The 26,721-nt window shown below is 46.1% G+C and overlaps 1 protein-coding gene across 1 annotated transcript; it reads left to right on the plus strand.

Moving 5' to 3' along the window:
• The first annotated feature begins 17,049 nt into the window (after positions 1-17,049).
• On the plus strand, positions 17,050-18,200 carry LOC114708483 (protein Tex24-like). The gene has a single exon (XM_028891811.2). The coding sequence runs from the start codon at positions 17,247-17,249 to the stop codon at positions 18,036-18,038; it is 792 nt and encodes a 263-aa protein (XP_028747644.2). The 5' UTR covers positions 17,050-17,246; the 3' UTR covers positions 18,039-18,200.
• Positions 18,201-26,721: the final 8,521 nt, after the last annotated feature.

Raw genomic sequence — 26,721 nt, forward strand, 5'->3', positions numbered from 1 at the left:
CTTTGTAGGTTCTGGGACCTTGCCATTTTGGGAGCAGCAGACCTCAGTGGTCAGATCTCTTGCTGGCCTTTTCTACAGCTGATTTGCAGCCCCTTGCAAAGGAAACTGGAATCCGTGTGGTGGTATTTGGAAGGACACAGGGCTTTGGTGTGTTAACTGCATACATACTCCTCCTGTGTGTGGGATTACGTGGCCAGGGAGGGGCTCTACCACCAGAGCAAAGGCAACAGAATTTCCAGCCAGGCTAAATGAGAGGTTAAGACCAATTTCCTGTTCCAATAAAAACCATTTTCAGGGCTGGAGAGATGGCTCAGAGGTTAAGAGCACCGACTGCTCTTCAAGAGTTCCTGAGTTCAATTCCCAGTAACCACATGTGCTCACAACCATCTGTAATGAGATCTGGCGCCCTCTTCTGTATACATAATAAATAAATCTTTTAAAAAAAAAACAAAAACAAAAAACATTTTCAATCCCCTGACATCTCACTAGAGGCCTTGCTCACCAGTCTGATCCAATGCAGTCCTCATTTTCTCAAGGTCAGTGCACACACACGTCCCTGGTAGACCAGGAGCCATAAAACATGTAGAAGTTAGCAGCTTTCCTCGTTGAGAAAGGTTCCATCAGAAGAAGACCCAGTCTGTATATGGTTAATTGTTGCTGGGTGCTGTGTGGTGGCAAAGCTCTGCATCCCAGCCCTTGTTCTCCAGGAAGGAAGATGGTGGGGAGCTGAGCCTGCTCTGTGCATCTCCACATCCCTACGTGCTGAAACCTTAATGTTTTGTCGATAGTCGCACGAGAAACCCATCAGTTTGGCATGCCCACCCTCAGCTGTTAACAGAACCACGGTTTGCGTTTGAAGAACTCACTGGCAACAGTAGACAGGTGCAGCGAAGCAGAAATACGAAGAAGCTGTAAGGTAGGGTGTTGTGTTCTCAAGTTGCGAAACCCAATGGAGATGAAATGTCACTAAGCAATACTTGTGATTAGTCAGTGCCTGGAGGCTGTCAGTGTTCTGGGAACTAAAGGAACTGAGGTTCAAGAATCTTAGAGAGTAGCTGGCCCTTGTAGTGGTTTTGATTCCAAGAGGTCATGAGTGGCCTGTGTAACACGAATCTTAAGAGGTCTTATTAATAAAAAACCTGGAGCCAGATGTTGGGGTGAAATCTGAAAGATCAGAGAAACAGAGAACAAGCCACAGCCAACCCCAGGGCGTCAACTCCTCAGCCGATCCTGTTTCCATGAATCCTCAGACTGAAAGCCTCTGAGTCCTCACTCTAGTGGATCTCAGCTCAACTGCACTAAAAAGCTTCTAGTTCCTGGTCCTCACACCTTACATACCTTCCTGCTTCCTGCCATCAATCACTTCCTGGGATTAAAGGAAGGTGTGTGTCTTCCCCAAGCAAAGGCATGAGATCTCAAATGCTGGGATTAAAGGTGTGTGCCACCATTCCTGGCTCTGTTTACACTGTGGCCTTGAACTTGCAGAGATCCAGAGTATTAGGATTAAGGGTGTGTGCCACCACTGCCTGTCCCCTATGTCTAATCTAGTGGCTGGCTCTGTCCTCTGATCCCCAGATAAGTTTTATTTGTTAAAGCACAAATATCACCACAGGCCTATGGCTCAAGGTCCCTGAGAACACGTATTCCCAGAGTAAATATTGGAGGGGACACGTTTGACATGCTTGGGCGATGAGACTCAACCAGGCGGGGGGTTGAGAGTGGTCTGTGTAGGGAAAGGAGGCTTGCTGGCGTTTGATATAGATGCTAGAATTGAAATTCGTGTCAGAGGATGGGCTGATACCTCTCGGCAAAGAGCTTGCTGTGCAAGTGTGGGATCCACAGGATCCATGACGCGCTGGTCTCAGCACCTGGGAAGTGGAGAAGAGCGTCCCGGCTGTCCAGGGTACCTAAATTGGCACATCTGTCTTTAAAAAAAAAGCAGAGATTGTGAGTGAGTGACACTAGACATACATTTCTGGCTCCCATGCATGTGCACAAATGTGCACAGTGTGTGCACAAAGGAAATGCTGTGTTAGAAACTGCACAGTGAATAGCAAGACGGGCAGTTGTGGTGGTAGTTTCTCTGGTCCTGCCCAGCCCTGAGGTCAGGAGGAATCTCTCCCATCTGTGTCCCACAGCCGCTTGGTCTCAAGTAAACACACAGAGACTTATATTATTTACAAACTGTATGGCCTATGTCTTTAGCTGCTTGCCAGCTAACTCATCTTAGATCAATCATTTCTTTTTTCTTTTTTTTTCAAGACAGGGTTTCTCTGTGTAGCTTTGTGCCTTTCCTGGAACTCGCTCTGTATCCCAGGCTGGCTCGAACTCATGGAGATCTGCCTGGCTCTGCCTCCCAAGTGCTGGGATTAAAGGCAACCCATTTCTATAAATCTATATGTTGCCATGTGGCTGTGGCGTTGCCGTCTGCTGGCATCTTGCTGTTCCTTCGGCAGTAGCTGGCATCTCTCTCCAGACTCCACCTTTTTTTCCTGTCTCTCCTTGGATTTCCCACCTGCCTCTAACGCTGCCTTGCCATAGGCCAAAGTTTATTTATTAACCAATGGGAACAACGTATATTCACAGTGTACAGAAAGGCATCCCCCAGTGGGCAGTAGTAACCTTGAGGAGTGGACCTAGTTAGTTAGCATGAGTGCAGTGTGGGGACATGAACTGGTAACTGTTCAACTTCTTGGATGCTCTTGGCCCCTTTCTGTTGGCCCCTTTGTCTCCCAGGTTGCCAGGCATCCCAGCTGGTACCACCTCCCTCCTGGTACCTTTCAGTGTGACGTTTAGGAAACTGGAGGAAAGGCCCAAGGACAAAGCCAACAAAGAAGCCTGTCTTGCCACTTGAGCAGTGTCTCAGGAAGGGAGGATGAGAGTCAGCAAGTGGGTTGTAGCTAACTCCAGCCTCCTTTAAGAAATATGTGCTAAAAAAAAAAAAAAAAAATTGTTAAGAGCCGGGCGGTGGTGGCGCACGCCTTTAATCCCAGCACTCGGAAGGCAGAGCCAGGCGGATCTCTGTAGTTCGAGGCCAGCCTGTCTACCAAGTGAGTTCCAGAAAGGCGCAAAGCTACACAGAGAAACCCTGTCTCGAAAAAAAAAAAAAAAAAAAAAAAAAAAAAAAAAAAAGAAATATGTGCTAAGTCTTCCCTACATCCAATGTCTTCACCCTTGAGAGTATTAACAGCTGGAGAAAGTTAATCCAAGGAAGCACGGTTAAGTGCACGAGCACAGAAATGTGACAAGGTAAGTTAGGACAGGTGGTGGGGAAGCCATGGAGACTGGAGAAGAACATACCAGTCTTAGTCATGGCAAGTCTCACAAAGGAAAGCGTTTAGTTAGGGGCTTGCTTAACAGTTTCATAAGCTTGTTCTGTTATAGCGCGGAGCATGGTGGCTAGCATGGCAGGCCTGGTGCTGGAGCAGTAGCTGAGAGCTACATCCTGATCTGCAGGAAGAGAAAGAGGAGCAGGGAGGGGAGGGGAGGGGAGAGTGAGCACACCTAGGTCCACCTCAAAGTCCACCCTCTGTGACACTCTTCCTCCAACAAAGCCACACCCACTCCCATAAGGCCACACCTCTTAATCCTTCTCAAGTAGTACCATTCCCTGATGACTAAGCATATGGGGACCCTTATGCAAAGAACCACAATTAGCAAGGGTATGCTAGGCTGTGTGTTGGATAGCATGTGTCATTTTAGATGAGAATGGGATTCAACTGCAGAAAAAGCCATAATAGAAGGACTGTGTACATCTGAAACTTCAAGAGTTTGATGGGTAACATTTCTATTCTTTTTTATATGTGGCAGTGGCTAATGAGTATCAGAATTAGGATTCCAGTTGGTTTAGCCTCCAAAGTTCAAGTCCCTTATACCGCCCTGAATGGAAACGAAACCCGAACTGTTAGCAGACGGTTGTTGGCTGGAGTTGTCAGAACAAAGTGGAGACTCATGTTGAGAAGGGATCAAGAGTCATCCAGGGCTTTAATGGGTCTCTTGGGATTGGGTTTGAACTGGGGATAGCAGAGACTTAAGGACGGTTAGTATTGAGTGCCTATTGTGTGTGATGCATTTTGTGAGTTCAGATTACCATTAGGGGTTTGTGCCACGTGTGGCTCCTTTTTTGCACTCTCATTGGGAAGTCAAACCTGGCTTCCTGGAGATATGGCCAGAATTTAGCAAAGCCAAGTTCCCCCACCTGCTAGAGGACACATCCCTTTAATTTGTCTATGAAGAGCCTGCACCCCAGTGAAGGCAGGAGAGGTCCCTGTACAGTTTGGAGCAAAGACAGCTGTCACCCATCTGCAGGAGGTCAGTGGGCATGAGAAGGGAGGAAGTCACTTCCTGAGATCACATCTTCATTGTCAGACATCATCAGACTGCCCTCCCCATCCCGTGTGTGTGTGTGTGTGTGTGTGTGTGTGAGAGAGAGAGAGAGAGAGAGAGAGAGAGAGAGAGAGAGCAGAGAGAGAGAGAGAGAGAGAGAGAGAGAGAGAGAGAGAGAGAGAGAGAGAGAGAGAGAGAGCTTGCCTAGCTTGCACAAGGCTCGAGATTCTGTCCCCAGCACTACATAGACTGGTGCATGACTCGAGGTGAAAGCAGGTGGATCAGAAGTTCAAGGCCTTAGTAATTTGAGGCCAACTTGGAATAAATGAGACCCTGTCTTAAAGTAAAAACATGACACTATAAGATCAATAAGAAGAATAAATAAATGATAGCACAAAGGTCGGGGTCCCTGAATTTTACACAGTACAGGAGCGTGACTGGAATGTGTCCAGCAGGGAGAGTGGAGGTGGAGGCACATCCTTCCCCAGCTGGTTTAGAGGCCACAGCACAGAAAGCTGTGCTTTAGGTATCTCTAAGTTCCTCTAACTTCAGAGCAGATTTTGGTTTCACCTCGATACTTGGCTCCGTGCTGCCATCTGCTGGAGGAGTTTATCAAAGTCAGGACTACACGCATCTCTCAGATACGGTTATTTCATTTGGGGGCCACAAGGTGAAAGCGAAGGTGCTGTGTGCACTCAAGACTTCAGGACTCTCTCTGTTGATCATATGCAACGGACCCTCACGGCAGGAAGAAGGGGGAGGAGCTTCAGAATGTTGCCGCTACCCACTCTTGGCTTGGGATAAGCTTGTTTCCTCATTGGACCACGCTGGACCCTGCCTGTGGCCGAACTGCCTTCTGATTGGCCGACCACTCCGGCCTGCAGTGGCCCGCTAACTCCTCCCATGGCAACTAGGAACAAAAAGTACTCGTGCGTGGCTCTTCCCAACCTGAGTATTAAAACCCTTTCCAAGGCATCCCATGCTCCAATCAGAGAAGACAGGCTGCTTTCTAGAGAGAATCGGGATCCCGATGGTAAACAACAACATCAACAACACTTTGCCTTATTGGGTGGTTTAGATTTGTACTGGAATCATGACTATAACCGTGGTCACTTTTTTTTTTTTTTAAAAAACAGGCTCTCATATAGCTCAGGCAATCCTTGAACATCGGATTTTGCTGCCCCTGTTTGCCAGTTGCTAGGATCGTCCAGCGCTGTTTCGCTTTCTGAGCGTTTAAAGAACAAACCCAGGTCCCCATTCACGCCTGTTTTCTGGCTTTCCAGCTGAACCCCTTGGTTCCCTGTGACATTTCCAGAATACAAGAGAGCACAAGTGTCTTCTTATCAGCATTTCTGCCTGTGGTAGTTTGAATGTAACTGGCCCCATAGCTCATAGGGAGTGGCACTCTTAGGAGGTATGGCTTTGTTGTTGTAAGTGTGGCTTTGTTGTAGGGAATGTGTCACCATGGGAGTGGGCTTTGAGGTCTCATAGGTGCTCAAGCCGCACCCAGTGTCCCAGACCACTTCCTCTTGCCTGTGGATCAAAGATGTAGAATTCACAGCTCCTCCTCCATCACCATGCCTGCCTGCACACCACCATGTCCCACCGTGATGATAATGGACTGAACCTCTGAACTGTAAGCCACTCAATTAAATGTTTTCCTTTATAAGAGTTGCTGTGGTCACGGTGTCTTATCACAGCAATTGAAACCCTAGCTAAGACAATACCCAAACAATTTAAAAAGTTTTTTTTTTTTTTTTGTTGTTTAAAGATTTATTATTTATATAGTGTTCTGCCTGCATGTATGCCTGCAGGCCAGAAGAGGGCACCAGATCTCATTATGGATGCTTGTGAACCACCATGTGGTTGCTGGGAATTGAACTCAAGTCCTCTGCAAGAACAGCCAGTGCTCTTAACCGCGGAGCCATCATCTCTCCAGCCCCCAAAAAGTTTTAAACCAACACATTGTGTGCATTTGTGGGGGTACTATCTTAGTTAGGGTTTCTATTGCTATGATAAAACACCATGACCAAAAGCCATTTGTGGAGGAAAGAGTTTATTTCATCTTACATCTTATAAGTTCTTTCACTGAGGGAAGCCTGGGCTGGAATTCAAGAATTCAAGGCAGGAACCTGGAGGGAGGAGCATCACAGGGGGTGGGGATGGGGTGGGGTGGGAGAATGCTGCTCACTGGCTTGTTCCACATGCCAGCCTGCTTTCTTATACATACAACTCAAGACCACCTGTCCAGGGTGGCACCCCACACAGAAGGCTGGGCCTTCCAAATCAACCAAGAGAACGTCTACAGGCTCGCCTACAAGTCAATCCTATGAAGACATTTTCTTAGTTGAGATTCTCCGTCCTCAGATGACTTCAGATTATGCCAAGTTGACGAAAACCAACTATCCAGGAAAACCCATCTGTTGTCTGTTTTCACTGTTGAGGAGTCTAATTCTTTCCCTACTTATCACTTCGAACCTGACAGCTTCCTTCATCTTTCTCTGGGGTTGAGGGTGGGCCACCCTGAGCAGGACACTCTCAGCCCGCCAGAGGGGTGGTGATCTTGGCTTGTCTGCTGGCCGCCATGTTTAACTGTCCTCAGGTTGGCAGGTAGGTAAACAGCCACCTCTACAGTGCACTCAGGTTCCTGGGTTCTCAGAGGGCTGTTCTTGAGCCGGGGGATCATAGAAGCTGAAATTGTGGTTAGTACTTATTACAGTTTATGCTGTAACTAGAATCTTCGTTTTTGAAAGATCATGATACCGTCTTTTCTCAGCTCCTCAATGAGGCAAGGTTTGGACTTCTTATTTCCAGTCTCTGATAAACCCACGTGGGCTGTCCCAGGTTTTTTGTTTGTGTCTTGTACCACACAGCTTCATCCGACTGTGAGCCGCCTCATAATGCCACGTAGCTTTCTGTTACTCGAACAAATACCCAAGGCAGTTAACTCATGGAGAGTAAAGGCTTAATTTGCCTTACAGTTTTAGAGGGTGCGTGACCATGCTGCTTTGAGCCTCTGGTGAGACGTGGTGGCACCATGTGACTAAGCAAAATCTCATCATGGGTGAGGTTCAGATAGTACATTTTTATTATCAACTTGACTGGACTGAGCATCATTTAGGAGACACCTCTGGGTGTGTCTCTGAGGGGTTTGTAGAGCGTTTTCACTGAAGGGAAAATCTACCCTGGATGTGGGTAGCCTCATGCTATGGGCTGGGGTTCTAGGCTGAACAGAAAGGGAGAAACATCTTTGTTTCCTGAGTGTGTGCATGGTGGCCCGGCATAGCACACGTCTGCTCCCACACACCTCCCCTCCCACGATGCTCTAGTTTTTACGCTGTCACTGTGATAAAACCCTGATGAGGAAGAACAGGTTTATTTGGCTTCTGCTTCCTGACACAGGCCATCACAGAGGAAAAGCTAGGGCAGGACCTTAATTAGGAGCGGAGGCAGGGACTATGGGGGCGGGAGTGGCTTTCTGGCTAATCAGCTAGCTTTCTTATGTAGCTCAGGTCCACTGACCTACGGGCATAGCCTTTATGAGCTGGGCTCTTCTACATCAGTTAACAACTGAGGGGATTCCTTACAGACATATCCATAGGCTAACCTGATGGAGGCAATCGCCCAGTTGAGGCTGTGTCAAGTTGACAGCTGAAGCTAACTAGATGACTGTATCTCTTCTAAGGGAGACTACACCCCTCTGTGGTAGTTTGAATGTAACTGGCCCCCATAAGCACAGAGGGAGTGGCATTATTAGGAGGTGTGGCTTTGTTGGAATAGGAGGTATGACCTTGGTGGAGGAAGCATGTCACTGTGGGGGTGGGCTTTGAGGTGTCATATATGTCCAGGCCACGCCCAGTGCCTGAGTCCACTTCCTGTTTGCCTTCTGACCAAGATGTATACTGCACCATGTCTTCCTGCCTGCTGCCATGCTTCCCGCCATGATGGTAATGGACTGAACCTCTGGAACTGTAAGCCGTCACCTCACTTAAGCGTTTTCTTGTAAGAGTTACCATGGTTATGATATCTCTTCACAGCAATAGAAGCCCTGACTAAGACACCTTCCATCATGGGCAGGGGACCACGTCCACAGCACATGGAACCTAGGAGGGTATTCTAAATCCAAATAAGGGCGTTCACTCTGCTTCATCCTCTGAAATTTTTACTGGACAACCTTCTGCCACATCTGGTCAGAAACCAGTCTGATCAAGGGGAGTTGGTCTCACTTTGACTCCTTTTCTGGTGTTTAATGTTCTTCAGAGTCTCTAATATACCTCATGTGGCCTAACCCATGCACTCCAAACAGTCTTTATACTAACTTTCTAAAGGACATATGGGGAATTTGATGCATCTCCTTGCTTAGCTTCAAACCCAATTGGCACTTCTTGTAGACTATGAGCTGTCCACTTATCCTCTGTCTAGCTCATTTCCTACCCATCTCTCCCACTGCATCAGTGGTTCTTAAGCTTTAGGGTGCATCAGAATGAATTGGAAAGCTTGTTAAAATACATTGCGGGGCTAAACACCTAGAGAGTCTGAATCAGTAGTTTGGGCTGGGTTCTCAGAAAACTGCTAAACCACATAACTTCAGAATGTCAGCTTTACCATGCTAGAGAGCCTTTCTCCAGGGCCAGCCATCCAGTGCCTTTGCATTTTTGGATAGACACAAGTAGGTTGTTTCCTACAACTCAACAGAGGACTCCCTTACTGCATGAGCTCGTCTGGGCTGTGTTCTCCAGCAGGAGTGTTTGCATCCTTGGCCTTTATGTGATACAAGCCCATTCAAAGGCAAGAAATAAAGGAGACTTTAGGTTTGGTTTTGACTTTTGGAAATAGGAACTCACTGTATTAATCAGCACTGGCTGGTCTGAAACTCACTATGTAGACCAGGCTAGCCTCCTACTTGCGGCAAACCTCTGTCCCAGCCTCCTGAATGCTGGGATTACAGGTGTATGCCACTATATCCAAGTAGAGAAATGTAATATCATGTACTCAGTAAATACAGCCAAGCACTATTCTAGAAGTCTGAGATAACTCTTTGAACAAAATAGAGAAATGCCTACCCACATAGTGCTTAACACATACACACACACACACACACACACACACACACACACACACACACACACACTGAAAGTAGGAGGGACAACAGTTGGGAAAAATAAGAGGGTCAGCAAGAGTGGGGGATAAGAGAGAATTGGGGGATATATTTAGAATGTGTTAGATATCTGTTATGAAAATTATCACCCCCCCAGCAATTAATAAAGGTTATTTTCAATGGCAAAAATGATGTGGTTCAGTATAGGTCCCCATGCCCAGACCTTTGTTTGCCCATATTCTACTATTTAATAGAAAGTCACCAGATCCAGCTCACACAGTCAGGGGAGGCAGGTGCATCAAAGGATTTGTGCCTGGTCTTGTTCATATTTGTGTTGTTGTTTCATATAGATACCCCCTCGCTCACTGTGATCCTATTCACCAGCAGCTTTCTGACACTTGCATGCGTTTGGGCAGAAGATATGAGGTAGAGTCAGGAAACAACAGAGTAGGATATGAATGGTCCCTGTTTTTAGTGTTTGCTCTTTTTAGAGCATTTAGTTAGCTCAGGCCAGTTTGTGGAGCAGTCTAGTTTAATGCCACATAATTTGAGGGTGAAAACTTCAACCCCCTGTCTATTGTATTAACCCTCTAATGTTAACTACCAATTTGGGGAAGTTAGAGTGGCCATGCACATGACAGTCAGCGCAATCCCTTGCTTGGAAGATGAATTATGCGATTCACTGCCTGAGCCATCCCTGGTGGTGGACAGGTCCCAGCAGAGGATGTAAGAAAATGGCAGGGGATGGAGGTGAGTCAGGCCATGGTGGTGGTGAGAATCTTGCAACCTGACTGACTAGCAGCCAGAGTGCTTCTTTATTTATACAGAATTTAGTAAGCAGGGATAGATTAATGTTGTTCCCCAAACATAGATCATATCATTTTTGTTTTTCGACATGTATTTTACTTCCTGTTGCTCATATTTTGGTCATCATTAATAAACTATGACACAACATAGTTATCATTTCCAATCATTTTCCATCAGGTTTTGATATCATTAATAAACAGTTATCATTTTTACTCATTAACCCCATAACCCAATTTTTAAGAGTCTAGAGGCATATGACAGCTTGTTCTCAGGCTGGTAGTTTTAGTTGCTTCAAGGACACTAGACCAAAACAAAATCTTCAAGTCATCCCAGGCATATTGCCATGTCCCAAGCAGTGTGTTATTAACTCTTAGTGGTCAGAGTGCCCAGGAAAAATCCTCAGGCCAAAGCTGCTGCTGTTATTATTTAAATTCTGGCATAATACAATGTTTATATTTTATATCTTTATAGAATTTGTCTATATGTCTAATCCTGGCATTCTGTTGTTCTTTGGCCACATGACATCACAGTGATTCTAACTTTTCTAAGAAAGGAGGTCCTGACATCTCATTCTTTTATCACCTTTCCACTTCATACTTTACTCATCAATATAAGTCCCAGTGTAGGCAGAGGTAACTTCAGCTAATCTAACTTTGTTGCATAATTGTCTGAGCATACAGTGGGAAGAGGCTTGCCATCTGATCTGTGGCCAACCTACTGAGTCTTGTTGACTTTTTAAAGTTTACTTTGTTTTGATTATCTTGTTCCTTAGTAAGTACAGGAAGTTTCAAGAGTTTCAAGAGTGCCTCATAGCCTCATAAAGAGACCTCTGGCTTCTTTATGTGTGTCAGAACCTCTAAGATGTAAGGAAGACTTTCAAGTAGATAAGCATATCTCCCCAAAAGCAGGAGAGGTAGTATGTTCAGGACTTTCCTAGGGAAGTTTAGAAGCAGTATTCCTGGGAGAAGGCATAAAGGAGTCATAAGTCATAAGAAATTCCATCAACCCAATATTCCCAAATTGTACAAATATTAAAAGTACCCTAAGCATGCAACAGATGGACATGAAAACCAAAGGTGGCACGGCAGTCATCATGCGGCTCAGCTTTGCTGGATCTTTGTCAAGCAGCTGTGCTGGCTTTATGACTTCTGCCATTCCATTCAGATATGGATGCGCTGGTTCACTTTCTTGCCTCCTGTTTGCACCTGGCGGGAATCAGAGCTACCATTTTACAGTGTCAATCACACTTGGAGATAGCAGTTTGTAGATGTCTGTCCCTTGGCTACGACTTCCTCATGAGCCCCTGGAGGACCTCAAGAACCACCTCTGGCCAGTGTTGCCCTCTCATCTCTGCAGCTCTCCAGAGTCCTGGGAAGATGCTGAGCTGAGCTGCTGCTGGACCCTAGATAGGCTGCATCACCTATGATTTTTTTGCAGATAATCCGGTTCTTTTCTCTGAAGGCAGCAGCCCCTGACCAGTGTACACGTTCCCACTGCTTTTACTCTCTGGAACTCCAAGGTAGAGCCTATAAAAGTCCAGCCACACACTAAGTGGCCAGATAGACACCCAGGGAAGGGCAAGGATTTTCCTCATTCCTATGTAACAAAATAACCATATCACCTTTCTTTAAGGTACTTACCCCTGCTGTGGATGCTGTGGGCCATGCTGCTCCTGGGTCTTATGGGGTATCTATCATGACATGAACGCAATTAATCATTAATTAATTAGATTAAAATAGAGCTATAGTAAAAGCCCTAGAAAAGGAGACATTCATGTAGCCTGTGGCAAAAGAGGTGCCAATTTGTGTGAGTGTAGACGGAAGAGGAAACTGTGGGAATTAGTCACATGACTGATTTAGAGAGCACTTCCAATTTACTAGGTGAAACTCTCGGCTTATGAACATGGAAGAGGCAGAGGGTTTATCCTGATGGCAAGACACAGACTTGAAATACTACCTACATGGTATCACGTGAACAATAAAACAGCAAGTACACTGTTGTTGAAAGTATAAGAAGGACTGAGCTAAAAATGAGGTAGCCCTGATGACCACGTGCATTGAATTCCCACATTCCTTAGTTTTACTTCAAATGTATATGAACGGCCTGAGAAGTTTTCTTGACTCTGTTGTAGTGGGACAGGGTTCCTGTGTTTGTCATAAGCTTCTGGTTGATGCGATTATGTGCTTGGTCTGAGAATCATTGAATAGAACCATTGAGCCTATTTAGCATTGTAACTAATGGCTGGTTTTCAGCAGAAGGGGACCAAAGGAAAGGTCAAAGCCGTGTTCCAAGATGCATTGTTCATGAGGGCGCCCACTGTCATGGGCTTTTGTGGTATGGAGTCAGCCTTTGCTTCCTGGAATGAGTGTCGATTTAAACATGAGTCTAAAGGATGAGGGAATGAGTAGTCTTGGTTGTTAAGTTGACTGGATCAATCTGGAATCCACCGAGAGATAGGCTAGTGTGGCAAGGGACCTTTAGGTAGTTTCCGGAAGGGTTGACTGAATGGAGAAGACCTCTCACAATGGATGATGCTGTCTGGAAGGACCTAGTTGGTTATAAGGAGGACTGTAGACGATTTTCTAAATGGTCGTATTAAATAAAAAACACAGAGCCAGATATAGGGGTGAAAGCCTTAGAGAGATCAGGGAAATAGGGAAAGCCACCAGCCAACCTTACCTCACCAACTCCTCAGCTTCCAAAGGGAGCGACTTCCTGTCTACCTTATATGCCTTGCTGTTCTGCCATCTGGTTTGCTCTCTGTCTAGCTACATCACTTCCTCTTCCTGGCCAGCTCTGTCACTTCCTATCTGAACAGGCCTCCAGACCTCTATGGTTGGTACAGGGATTAAAGGCGTGTGTCACCACGCTTGCCTCTGTTCCCTAGTGTGACCTTGAACACACAGAGATCCTGCCTGCTAACGGATAGGATTAAGGGCGTGTGCTACCGCTGCCTGACTTCTTTGTTTACTTAAAATGGCTTGTTATTTCCTCTAATCTCCAGGCAAACTTTATTTATTAAAGCACAAATAAAATATCACCACAGAGGTCAGAGGGAAAAGCTTTTGCTTTTTCCTAACTGCCTCTCCCTCTTGGTGAGTAAATTTACTCTGTTGGTGCCTTAGCTTGTGGTGGTTATTGTGTTCCCCAAAATATTGTGTACTCTAATAAATTTATCTGGGGTCAGAGAACAGACAGCCACTAAATACAAAGGCTAGAAAATGGTGGCACTCACACCTTTAATCCTAGCATTCCAGAGATAGAAATCCCTCTGGATCTCTGTGAGTTCAAGGCCACATTGGAAATAGCCAAGCATGGTGACACACACCTTTAATCCCAGAAAGCCAGCCTTTAATCCCAGGGAGTGGGTGGTAGAAAGCAGAAAGATATATAAGGCATGAGGACCAGAAACTAGAAGCTTTTGGCTGGTTCAGCATTTGGCTGGTTAAGCATTCAGGCTTTTAAGCAGCAGTTCAGGTGAGAGCCATTGGGATGAGGACTCAGAAGCCTCCAGTCTGAGGAAACAGGACCAGCTGAGGAACTGGTGAGGTGAGATAGCTGTGGCTTCTTCTGTCTCTCTGATCTACCAGCATTGACCCCAATAACTGGCCTCGGGTTTGAATTTGTTAATAAGAACTTTTAAGATTCCTGCTACATTAGCTTGCCATGGCTTTCTGCTGATATTGGAACCCAGCTTCTTGGTCTTTCAATGTGGACTGAAGACCAGTGCCTCTCCAGCAATTCTCTAGACCTACAGTACGAGACTGAAGCCCCTGAAGGACTCAGCTCCATGGACTGAGAAACTAGGTTCTTAGCCTCCCCAATGTTCAGCCAGCCATTGTTGTTACCCACTGTAAGCCAAGCTAAGGAATACCCTCTGCAATAGACGTCTATCAGTTCTGTTCCTCTGGAGCACCCTGCTAAATACAGATTTGAAAAGGTTGCCTGGGGAGGCAACACTTCGTTTCCTGACCACAATGGTGCGAGCTTCTCCCTCTCACCATGCTATGATGGACTGGCAGATCTTACCCGCTGAGCCCCCCCTCCCCCAACTGCCTCCACCTCAGCAAACATGATAGCCATGGGAGACATCCTCTGCTCTCAAGGGCTTCTTTATTGAGTTTGCATATATGTGTGTCTGGGTCTTTCCCTTTTCTCCTCCACTAATACAATAACTCCGTGAAAGCAGGAATGTACGGATTTCATTTCTGCCCGCTCACCAGTGCATTTAACATGGCAATGCTCGGGTGACTCACCGCTGGCTCGCTTGTGTGTTTGCACTGTCTTCAGCTCCGTAGTGATCAGATCCTTCAGTAAGCTGGGAATTCCACCAGCAAGACAATTGTAGCGTAGTATCATCGGGAATACCGGGCATGTCCTAAGGTGCTGCGCATGGTACAGTCTTCACTGACCCAGGGTACAGTCTGGGGTATGAATGAAAGTTCTGGAATGAAATGTCAACTTACATGGAACCCTTCCACAAGGCTGATTATCTCTTTATCATGATTTAAATGATTATGGAGAGGTTGGACTGTTGCAGGTCCAGGACCTAATTATAGTTTAATTTGGGGGCTATCTATTGCCTCTTATTAGCCATTTCTTGCTCAGCCTTGTGTCTGATAAAATATCCTTCTGGCTATAAAGTGAATTTTCATAACGTATTAACTTAGCAGGCTTTCTCCAACCTTAAAACGGGTCATTGTAAATTTTACTATGGCATTTATCACAGCTTCCCAGCAGGCATGCTCAAAACACAGAGGGTCCACATCCCACTCTCTCCAACCCCAAGGTATAGACACGGTAGAAGTGGTTCAAAGCTCCTCAGAGGTCCTTACATCTCTAATATCACCCTTTATTTGATATTAATCCTGCCTCCCTGTCATACCATCTCATTTCAGACCTTAACCTCTGCATATCAACTATTGAATAACACTTTGCCTGACCACCTTAAAGAATACTGGTTGTGTGTCCTTCCTGGGTCAAACTCACAGCCACCATTTGTGGCCTCACCCATTGTCTTACAGATTCTCTCACCTTGCTACTTGTTAATTGCTCTGAGCCAAACATCACTACCACCCCTTATCTCTCCCACATCTCTCTGGTATCACAGAGTGCTTTAACTCCTCAGGAACACACTTTGTGGGCACCCTGGATTCCACAGGCTGCAATAATACCATAACCCTTGGTACCACCACCCAGCCTCTAGGTCTGGACATTTGCAGTGCCTCTATTCTCTATGACTGTAGCTAGAGTTTTCTGGCCTTGCCCACAGTCAGGACAAATCTTTGTTACCCGCCAGTCCCACAGCTGCTCAGACCCAACAAGTAAACACAGAGACTTATATTGCATATAAACTGTATGGCTGTGGCAGGCTTCTTGCTAACTGCTCTTATAGCTTAAATTAATCCATTTCCATAAATCTATACCTTGCCACGTGGCTGGTGGCTTACCGGCATCTTCACATGCTGCTGGTCATGGCAGCGGCTGCAGTGTCTCTCCGCGTCAGCCTTCCACTTCCCAGAATTCTCCTCTCTCCTTGTCCCACCTACTTCCTGCCTGGCCACTGGCCAACCAGTGTTTTATTTATTGACCAATCAGAGCAATTTGACATACAGACCGTCCCACAGCATATGACACTCAAGTATACCACTGCCTACCCACTAGGTGGTCCGGGACTTGTGCCCTGGTGTTCCTTTTTCCAAGGCTATGGGTGGTACCCAGTGAGGAACCCTTGCCACTTCCCATCCCTGGGTTTATGGCAGCATGGCCTGACAGATGAACACTTCAGGGCACCCTTTCTAGCAGCCTCTGAGGCTTGGAGCAGAGATTTCTGTGCTTTGCTGTCCTGTGCCCACCTGCTGTTTCCATCAGTGTGTTTGGAAAGTATCTTGACTGCTGATCTTCTTTGTTCTGTTTCCGTAAAAACATCATGAAATGGCTACTTCATTGGCAAATGACATTTGGGGATGCCAAAATGGGTGTTTCTGGATTATGGTCATTCATATTTGATTCTAGAATAAACCTCCCCCTTTGGTTCTCTGAAGTGAGTGTTGTTTTAATCCTTGATGAGGAGCTATGCAGAGCAGAAGGAACTGGTGTGTTGGTGGCAAGCCACAGGACGTCAGCTCATGGATCCTCTAACTCCCTGGAGACCTCTCTTCCTGGTCCCTGACTGTCACAGGCCACCTCTCACCCACTCATAGCAAACCCAGGCCCTTGCAGCTGTGGGTGGTTTTTCTCAGTGTTGCCATTCTTAACATCTGAAGTGACAGAGGCCGCAGGGCGGAACACTCATCAATACTGGGCTCAGCCCGAGTTACGGCCATCTTCCCTCTAGCTCCGCCCACTACATCATAAAGAGACAGGTAACCCCAACATTCTGGACCATAGTCAGAGGGCCCTTTAGTCCTCAAACCCCTGGGGGCAGCAGTAGAATGTGGATACCAGAGGTTGGAGGAACCGTGCTGAGTAGTGACTTGTATTGGAGTTGCATTAGAGAGAGAGAGAGAGTCTGTAGCTAGGAGAGGTCTACTGATCTCAGGGTAGGACCTAGGAAGGGTAAAGTTCTGGTGAGAGGAGGAATGAGTTCCCAAGGGTTGGTCTCCCACTTTCCGAAAAGCAGGAGACTTCAATATACTGGGACTCATGAAGGATTAGTGGAACAAGCCGTTAGCCCTGCTACTAGGGTTTATTTGACAGCCCAGGAGATTAAATTCCTCAGGGCTATCCCAGCCAGTAGAAGAAGTCTAGGTGATGAGCGGCCTAGCCTGGAAGAGCTCCCTCACCTTTCTCTTGTCAAGAAGAAACCAGAACATCTTCCACAGCTTGCAAGCTCTGCTAACCGGGGCCATTTCTCTGACCCTGATGTTTGTCTGTACATGGTTTCCAAAAGGGTCCTCGGGGGATCTCTGCCAAAGGCCAGGAGCACAGGTGGACATTTGCTGGGGACAAGGGTTTGCTGGAGAACAGTTCTCAAGCAGCCACAACATGGGAGGCCCAGGTGAAAAGGAGAACAATGGCGTTGCTTAACAAGGTCAGAAAGCGAACAGAAAAAGCCCCAAGCCCAGTCGACACCAGGCAGTTCTTGGAGCAAGAGGTGGCCGTGAACATCAACCACCCAAGCAAGAAACAGCAACAGAGGAGCCTGGAGGATCTGAGGTGGGGCCATCTGGAGGAAGAAGGGCATGCAGGAGGACCCAGACAACCACGAGGACTTTACACATCCCGCAGACACGCTGCACCTCTTGAAGAAAACACCTTTTTGCAGGGCAAGAAGATCAAGCCCCATTCCAAACATCCAGTGCAGAGAGTGTGCCCCACACCAGTTAGAGAGGAGGCACCAGGAGAAGAGCTGAAACCAGCGCCACCAGGCCAGGCCAAGCTGGAAGTCCCGAAAGCCTTCAAAGAAAGGGAAGCAGAACCTCAGTTCCTGTGGGAGAATTCTTTCCTGAAGGGACAAGCAAGGGTTTTGGACCAGGATCTGCTGGCAGAAGCCAAACCCCAGCTCCTACACAGGAGGAAGATGCAGGCCTTGGAAGTGCTGGCCAAATCTCATGATAAAGAATTCTGTGTGGTCAACACCATACAGCTGTCTTTTCAGGACAGCAAACTGGGTTCTTCAGGAAGAAACATAGCGAGGCATAAGTGGCAGCCCTGGGAGGAAGGTTGGGACCTCACGATCCAGGGGACCCCAGTCGTTCTTGCAGTTCGGGCACATACTTACATCCCTCAGGGATCAAAAGACCAGTGTGTTCCAAAGACTAGGCTGAGCTTGTCAGTAGGTAAATCGAGTATTATCTATTCATAACTGTTGCGTATCCTATGAGGTTGGCTTATGTGTGGGTAGATGTGAAACTCATTGTAAGCAGTGCAGCTCAGGTGGAAAGGGATGCTGGGAGTCGGGAGCCAAGGAGTACCACAAAGTAAGTGCAGCAGCTCGTAGCTCTGCTCCAGGGAAAGGTTTCCCCAATGCAAGTGTGATAGCTCTCCTCAGACCCCCCAGGAATGTAACAACTCTGGTTCCCTAGAGGAAAGTTTCCCCAGAGAAACTGTTACAGTTCTGCTCGGGCTCTGGTTCAAGTTGAAACAGCTGGGGTCCACTCCAATGCAAGTGTTACAAAGAACAACAACAAACCTCACTCAAGAGATTTATTGGGAAGGAATGATCCAGGAGGGTAGCTACCTCTAAAGTGAGAAACAGCAGCAAACTGAACAGGATACAGAGCTACCATAGGATTTCTTGTGGGTGGTGGTGGAGCTTCCCAGGGTGGCTTGGGATTGGTGGAATTTTTGTAGTCTGACTCTGGCATGCTCCGGGATTGGGATTTCAAGCCGTGGTCCTGGAGTCAAGTCAAGGTCAGGGTGTTTTTCCTTGGACCAGGTCTCAGGTCTATTCAGGGGCATATTCAAGGATGTTTTTTCTTGGCCCTTTTCATTCCACATTCCTCCCATTTTCTGTTTATTAATAAATGATGGGGGGTTGGAAAGGGTGGTGACATTATCATTAGACTACTTCCTGATGATTGGGGGCATCGAGGTCCTTGGGGGCAATCCTGATCATCATCAGGAAGTAACTGGATGCAGCAGACCTCTGGCTCCATAGCTAGGGGCTGGTAATCCTGTAATAGTAACTGGTTAAAAGGCTCCATAGCTATGGGCTGGTAGTCCTGTAATAGTAACTGGTTAAAAGCCTGGTTAGAAATCTTTTGGATCTGTGGTTGAACAAATCTAGACAAGAAGCTTATAAGGCAGGCTGCAACTAGCAGGATTAAGAAAATGAGAATAGGGGTGAGAAGGGCAGCATCCAGTTCCATATTGGACTTTCAGTGATCCACTGGCCAGAGGTATCAAGCTGTTTCTTACATTTTTTTGAAGATCCATCTGGAGTTGTTGGATCTTGTCTTTTACTATACCTGATTGGTTAACATAGAAGCAACAATCCTCCCCATGGAAGAGACAAAGACCACCTCTCTCTGCTGTTAGTAAATCAAATCACCAATTTTGTAGCGCTAAAGTGGCCAGTGAGTCTATTTGGCCCTGGAGGGTTAGGATGATCTGAGCCACCCTTTGGAGATTCTGGATGAATCTTGAGAGGAAAGCCGATGGTAAATAACTGGGGAGGTATCAGTCCTGCCTCTCTGGTGGTGACGTCAGTGGTTATGCCCCAGGGCTGCTAGAAAGGGTGCCCTGAAGTGTTCATCTGTCAGGCCATGCTGCTATAAACCCAGGGATGGGAAGTGGCAAGGGTTCCTCACTGGGTACCACCCATAGTCTTGGAAAAAGGAACACCAGGGCACAAGTCCCAGACCACCTAGTGGGTAGGCAGTGGTATACTTGAGTGTCATAGAGAATAGAGGCACTGCAAATGTCCAGACCTAGGGGCTGGGTGGTGGTACCAAGGGTTATGGTATTATTGCAGCCTGTGGAATCCAGGGTGCCCACAAAGTGTGTTCCTGAGGAGTTAAAGCACTCTGTGATACCAGAGAGATGTGGGAGAGAGATAAGGGGTGGTAGTGATGTTTGGCTCAGAGCAATTAACAAGTAGCAAGGTGAGAGAATCTGTAAGACAATGGGTGAGGCCACAAATGGTGGCTGTGAGTTTGACCCAGGAAGGACACACAACCAGTATTCTTCAAGATGGTCAGACAAAGTGTTATTCAATAGTTGATATGCAGAGGTTAAGGTCTGAAATGAGATGGTATGACAGGGAGGCAGGATCAATATCATCAAATAAAGGGTGATATTAGAGATGTAAGGGCCCTTCTCTCTTTTTTTCATAGATAGGGTTTTTCTGTGTAGCTTTGGAGCCTGTCTTGAAACTCGCTCTGTAGACCAGGCTGGCCTCGAATTCACAAAGATCCTCCTGCCTCTGCTTCCCGAGTGCTGGGATTAAAGCTGTGCACCACCACCACCACCCGGCTGCATGTAAGGACCCTTGAGGAGCTTTGAACCATTTCTACCATGTCTATACCTTGGGGTTGGAGAGAGTGGAATGTGGACCCTCTGTGTTTTGAGCATGCCTGATGGGAAGCTGTGATAAATGCCATAGTAAAGTTTACCAATGACCCCTTCTCCCATCTGGGGTGCCAGGGGTCCTTAATTAGAATCTAAAAGATTCCCCATTCTGCATAAAAGGTAGAGTGCCTCCTGAATATGCACCCTGTTTCCTATAGGGCCAATCAGGGCAGCCTCCCTAAGTCTCTGGCCACTGTCAATGGTAATCTCTAGTTTAATTACAGAGAAAGCAGGCATAGGGGGCAGGTGTTTTAGAAGTTGATTGAGGTGTTACAGGGATACACAGCTCCCTGCTGATGAGCTGACTAACCACTAGAAAAATAGCATCAATGGGGAAAGAAATCTGGACCATTTTCCACCACCCTAAATCACTTTCTTATACCTCAGACTTTCACGTACGTGCCTTCTTATACTTTATGAAACAAGCATTTTTCTTTTCTTTTCTTTCTTTATTTATTTTGTTTTTCGAGACAGGGTTTCTCTGTGTAGCTTTGTGCCTTTCCTGGAACTCACTTGGTAGCCTAGGCTGGCCTCGAACTCACAGACATCGCCTGCCTCTGCCTCCTGAGTGCTGAGATTAAAGGCGTGCGCCACCACCGCCTGGCCAAGCATTGTTTTTTCATCTTATCGTGAATCCCGTTTTTATGGCTTTTGTTTCTAAGACAGGAATTATCATACAAAAATAGAGAAAACAGGTACTGGGGCTAAGCCCCGGCGAAGGAGAGATGGATAAGGGAGGCATAGGGCACCGAGTTAGCCTTTGTCAGCCTGACAGAGAGCAATTTCCAGACCTTATTAGGACAGGCTGTTGGTTAGAGGTGGGGGTCTCTTGGAAGATAAACATCCATTTGGAAGAGCTATACCAGACAGGTGTAGATAAGAATAGAGGAGAAAGCGCCGGGCGGTGGTGGCGCACGCCTTTAATCTCAGCACTCAGGAGGCAGAGGCAGGTGGATCTCTGTGAGTTCGAGGCCAGCCTGGGCTACCAAGTGAGTTCCAAGAAAGGCGCAAAGCTACACAGAGAAACCCTGTCTCGAAAAACCAAAAAAAAAAAAAAAAAAAAAAAGGAGAAAGCAAGTTTAGATATGAAAGATTTTTGGATTAGTTCTGGTCCCACTTGACCATCCTTTTCTCTCATGTTCTCTTGTGTATGAACTGACATTTTGGAGACCATTCCCTACGGAGAGATGCCTTGCTCAACCTTGATACAGGGGGTAAGGGCTTGGCCCTGCCTCAACTTGATATTCCAGACTTTGTTGATTCCCCATGGGAGCCTTACCCTTTCTGAAGAGTGGATGGGGGTAGGGTTGGGGGGAAGGTTGTGAGTGAGCAGGAGGAAGGAAAGAAGGGGGAACTGTGGTTGGTATGTAAAAATGGAAAAGGGAACTTTTAAATAAAAAAAAAGGTTTTGGAACATTTGTGCAGTGGCAGAAGTTGTCATCACTGAAAATCGAGCATGCCAACTTTAGCCGTTTGAACTGTGCTAAGGTCAGAGCAAGGTTTTAATAAAGTCAGAGTCCGTGGAGGAAGAGAGGAAGGGTCGCAAAATGAATTCCGCTGGAGGGAAGTTTCTATAAGCTCCAAGTAGGAGATGAGAGACAGGAGGGAGAAGGTCGATGAGGCCCCGATGGGCTTAAGGAAGCTGCGGGGCTTAGCAGGCAGCTCCCAGGGAGAGGAGGCCAGGAGGCCAGAAAACAGGGAGGGTTCCAATAGAGGGAGAGGAGTAATTGTCTTAGTAACTAGAAAGTTGCCCACGTGGTGGGGCCCTGGAGGGTGTAGCAGGCTCCAGGAGCCAGAGAGAAGACATTTATCAAGTAAGCATGGAGAGATGGATGGTTAGAGCGGGTGGAAGAAGAAGCAGCTGAAGGATTTGGAACCAAACGTGATGGGTGGCAGAAACCTGCATAAACAATTGATCTGTACACACCTTAAGACAGTCACATCAGCAATGTGAGCCATTATGCGATGTTGAGACATGGGCATGGCTGACAGGTAAGGAGAGCATCCTTTATCAATACTACCTGAAGAGAGAGAACTGAGGAGGTGGGTAGTGTTTGGGGATCCTCGTAGGTTAGGAGATGGGACAGGTGGTGAGGGAGAAGATAGCAGTAGGTTTTCCAAAGGTTAACCTTTTTGATTTGCATATAAGATGTTCAGCTGCAGGCAGAGTTTTTGGACAAGGAACTCATCCTTAGATAGTATGGTTCAATTTTTTTTGGGGGGGGGATAAGAATGTGATGGGAACAAAGGAAGGTCCCAGATGATGATCCAGGACCCTGAGGACATTTTCCTCCTTTTCTGTAACATGGAGAGAGAAGGGGTGAGTTGAGCCCAGAAGATGTAGGGTACCTGGAGGATGGTCTGTTGCAGCTTAGAGTATAGGTATTGGGTACTAAGGGGTGAAGAGAAACTACTGCAGAGTTGATAAGTTGGAGGTCCTGAACCAAGTGGTAGGCTCCATTTTTTTTAAACTGTGAATATGGGGACATTAAGGGGTGGGGGGAAGAAGTGGGGAGCAGAAGACTCTTAGAGGTCAAAGATAAGAGGCATAAATCCCCTGAGGCTTTGGAGAGAGTGGGTATTGAGCCTGGGTTATATATTTGGTGAGGTTTTGTAGTCAAATGATGAGAGGGGGTGATGTTTGGCTATAGAGGTGTTCTGGGTGTCCCATGCCTGGGGATCTACTTGAGAGGGTAGTGTGGGAGCCCATTTTCAGGTTTCCCAGTGACTTTACCCAGCAGGTCTGCATAGAGAGGATGATTAGACCACGGGCCTGAGTGCAGGTGTCTGAGATGGTCTCAGGATCCAGATTGGTATATTGTAAGAGGGCCTTTGTGAGGTAGTCTAGGAATTGAGGCAGGTTTTCTTGCCTTTCTTGGATAACCCCTTGGACTTTTATATAATTTAGTACCTTATGAGTGGCCTTGCAGATACCAGCAAGGAGGCAAGTTAAAAATCAATTCTTACCTAGGATGTCCCCTGATGGGTATTGTAATCCCATTCAGAGTCCTGGTCTGGGACTGCCCTAACCTCAACTGGGTGGGAGTCATCACTTTGGTGGATTTCATCTGCATGGGCCTTAGCCTGATTCCAGACTCATGTACACTCCTCTGGGAGAAGATCATTGGTGAGAATCATAAAAACATCATGGAAGGTGAGGTTGTAAGATTGGGTAGTATATTGGATACCCAACGGGTTAACACAGAGCAAGGCCTTATACATGATAGTTGAGTACTCTGCTCTAGTGCCACATAGTCAGCCCTGACTGGGTGGGCAGCCTGTTGTTGAGGAGGGAGAAAGGGAAACCAGAGAGGTTGGAGAGGAGGAGAAAGGACTGTGGGTTGAGGCCAATAAGAGGGAGGCTGGTTACTGTGATAGAAAATACTGGAGGAATCATCTGGGTTGGGCCCTGCAACCAACCTAAGCTTAGTTTATGCTGCCCACAATCTCTGTTCATTTAGGTAAGTAATGACGAAACACAGACACACTAGAGGGTTTCTGCGAGTGGCAAACAAACTCAAGAACAAAGAGAAATCTTGGTCAGAGCTACATTCACACACAACTATCCAGGGAAGAAAAAGCATTCAGAGAATTCTTCCCAGATGTGAGGAAGAAAAATCAAACCACTTGGGATTCCTCTACTACTGAGCTTGTTGGACCAAAGTGCATTTGCTTCAGCGTTTGTAACAAAGATTAGTCCTGATGCAAAAACTCACCTGAGCTTCCATGGTTTAAAATCTGTTGTCAAATTTAGTTCATCCTGAGTGCTTAGTTCCCTTGACTAAGAGGGCAAGAGCTTAGCATGTGGGTAAGGTGACTACCCTGGCAGATGGACAGTGACCATGAGCAAGTAAGGGAGGCACAGGGATGGCAGATACATAACAGTGGAAAGGGCGGATGGAGAAGGAAGCTGCACGCGGTAGATGAGAGAAACCTCACCAATGTCTCAGAGACTTCCTTTTTTAAGCGCATTTATCTTCTTCTCCCATCAAGTTCCCACTGTGGGCATTTAAAACTGAACTGCACAGATTTCCTTTATCATATAACTCAAGAAACCCATAGTCTACTCTGGCTGAGTCTGTTAAAAAACAACAACAGCAACAAAAAAACCAACTGACTAGTATTGCTACTATAAAACCAGCCAACTAACTGACCAACCGACTGACCTACCACCCAACCACCTGGCAGTGTTAGGAATTTTGTTATCACAGCAGGGAGTTGACTGATACACAACCCAGGAGGCCATCTTGATATGTCTAAAGTCTGAAAGTCTTGACCATAGATAATAAAGGGGACAGACAGTTCACACGGGTGCATTTTGATTTTTAGAGTACATGCTGAAAATGGAGAGAAGGTGACCTGGTGTCAGAGTTGTGGGATACATTTTGAATTGATAGGTAGAGATTAAAGAGACACCTGAGTTTATGGATGTGTTTACAGATGTGTGCATTTCATTTTCACTTGATCCTGAGTCAGGGGGTTGGGGATTTAGCTCAGTGGTAGAGCGCTTGCCTAGCAAGTGCAAGGTCCTGGGTTCAGTCCTCAGCTCTGAAAAAAAGAAAAAAAGAAAAAAGAAAAAAAAAAAAGACCCCTGGAGTCCCTCAATTTTGATTCCTGAGTCAGAAGGCATTTCCAGGGTGTCAGGCTGAAGAGCAGAAAAGATGGGGATATTCTATGACCTTTGAGAATCCAGTGTGATGGGTATTACATATATGTAAAGGGCCGGCAGGTATACGGAGGCCAGTGTGGGAGACACTAGCTGGCTTACTGAGCAGCCTCACAGACTCTCCAAACCCACAGTGAGTTCACGTCTCAGTCTGAGCACTCCTTTTCTGTCTTTCTGTACTAATGTCAGTGGAAATGATGTGTAGTGTGACTGAGTGAGGGCTTCCTGGACCGAGGACAGGCCAGGGCACAGCAGGACAGTGAGTCACCTGTTGTAGCACAGATGTAGAGAATTCTCACCCCCAAAGGGATCTTAGAGCCCACGTTGCTGTGGATTGTGGCTGTGGCTGCAGATTAGGATGACCAGAACCACAAACATTTTAAACATCTAGTTCCCAGGCTCATAGTCAACCAATTAAATCAATAAATGTCTTGGTGCCCAATCCAGATGTTCCACTCTGTTTGATTTAGTTTAAAATTATAATTTTGTTATATGTATTAAAAGTTAAAAAAAAAAAAAAGCTGGGCGGTCGTGGTGCACGCCTTTAATCCCAGCACTTGGGAGGCAGAGGCAGGCGATCTCTGTGAGTTCGAGGCCAGCCTGGGTGGGCTACAGAGCGAGATCCAGGACAAGCACCAAAGCTACACAGAAAAACTCTGTCTTGAAAAACCAAAAAAAAAAAAAAAAAAAAAAAAAGTTCAATACTGACACAGATATATATCTCTAAGAAATTCAAAATGTATACCAGACATATTTTGTTAATTTCTTAAGTGGCAGAATTTTCAAAGGATATGAAGCATTTAATAACACTGAACAGCAACAATAGGCAATGATTTGACTAATCTGGGTGAAGTCACATGCAAACCAGGTGAGTGACTATGAATAATTTCAGTTAATATTTAGGAAAATGGAATACATTTGTTCAGTAAGTTAAAATAGTGATGTACCCTTATGATCTCTAGTCATTCCAGTAAACATAAAAGCATTTTAGATTTTAAGTAGCAAATCCATTTATGTGTGGTAAGAGATTTTGACATTAAGTACAGTTGTCTCTATGAAATAGAAAACCATGAAAATTTATTAACCTTTTGCAAATGACCACTTATAGCTAGTTCTCATGATCCCTAGATAAGAAAAGCAATTATCCATGTATACTAATATTTGAGATTATACTGCAAATAATATAACTAACCAGAACATTTTGACTAGTGATAAATAATTTATAGGAAATTCATTCACCTATCTGACCTTTCATTATGAAGCTAATTAATTGAGCAACATTAAACAATTTTAAGCTCTATTATTCTGAAATTTCTAGATTTATTATTCATGTTGCCACTTAAGCTAAAAAGAAAATGATATGCTGGGTGGTGGTGTGTGCCTTTAATCCCAGCACTCAGGAGGCAAAGGAAGGTGGATCTTTGTGTGAGTTTGAGGCCATCCTGGTCTATAGAGTGAGTTCCAGAACAGCCAGGGCTACACAGAGAAACCCTGTCTTAAAAAATGATATGTTATGGCTTTTATTTGAGATTTATTTTTTATTTTTTGTGTATGAGTATTTTCGTGTGTGTGTGTGTGTGTGTGTGTGTGTGTGTGTGTGTGTGTACCACATGCATACAGTGTCTGGAGAGGCCAGAAGAGAGGGCACCAGATGAGCTGGAACTGGAGTTAGACATGGTTATGAACTTCTGCATCTTTGCTGGGAACTGAACTGAATGTATGTGTACCACATGGTGCTCAGAGAGGTCAAGAGAGGACATTGGATTCACTGGAACTGGATGGTTGTAAGCCCTATCATTTAAAACTCCTC

Source organism: Peromyscus leucopus, chromosome 17 (assembly GCF_004664715.2).
Source record: "Peromyscus leucopus breed LL Stock chromosome 17, UCI_PerLeu_2.1, whole genome shotgun sequence".
In the NCBI taxonomy this organism is placed as follows: domain Eukaryota; kingdom Metazoa; phylum Chordata; class Mammalia; order Rodentia; family Cricetidae; genus Peromyscus; species Peromyscus leucopus.

What these genes read in the sequence shown, in the direction of transcription:
- LOC114708483 (XM_028891811.2), top strand. Translation starts at nt 17,247, where the DNA reads ATGGCGTTGCTTAACAAGGTCAGAAAGCGAACAGAAAAAGCCCCAAGC.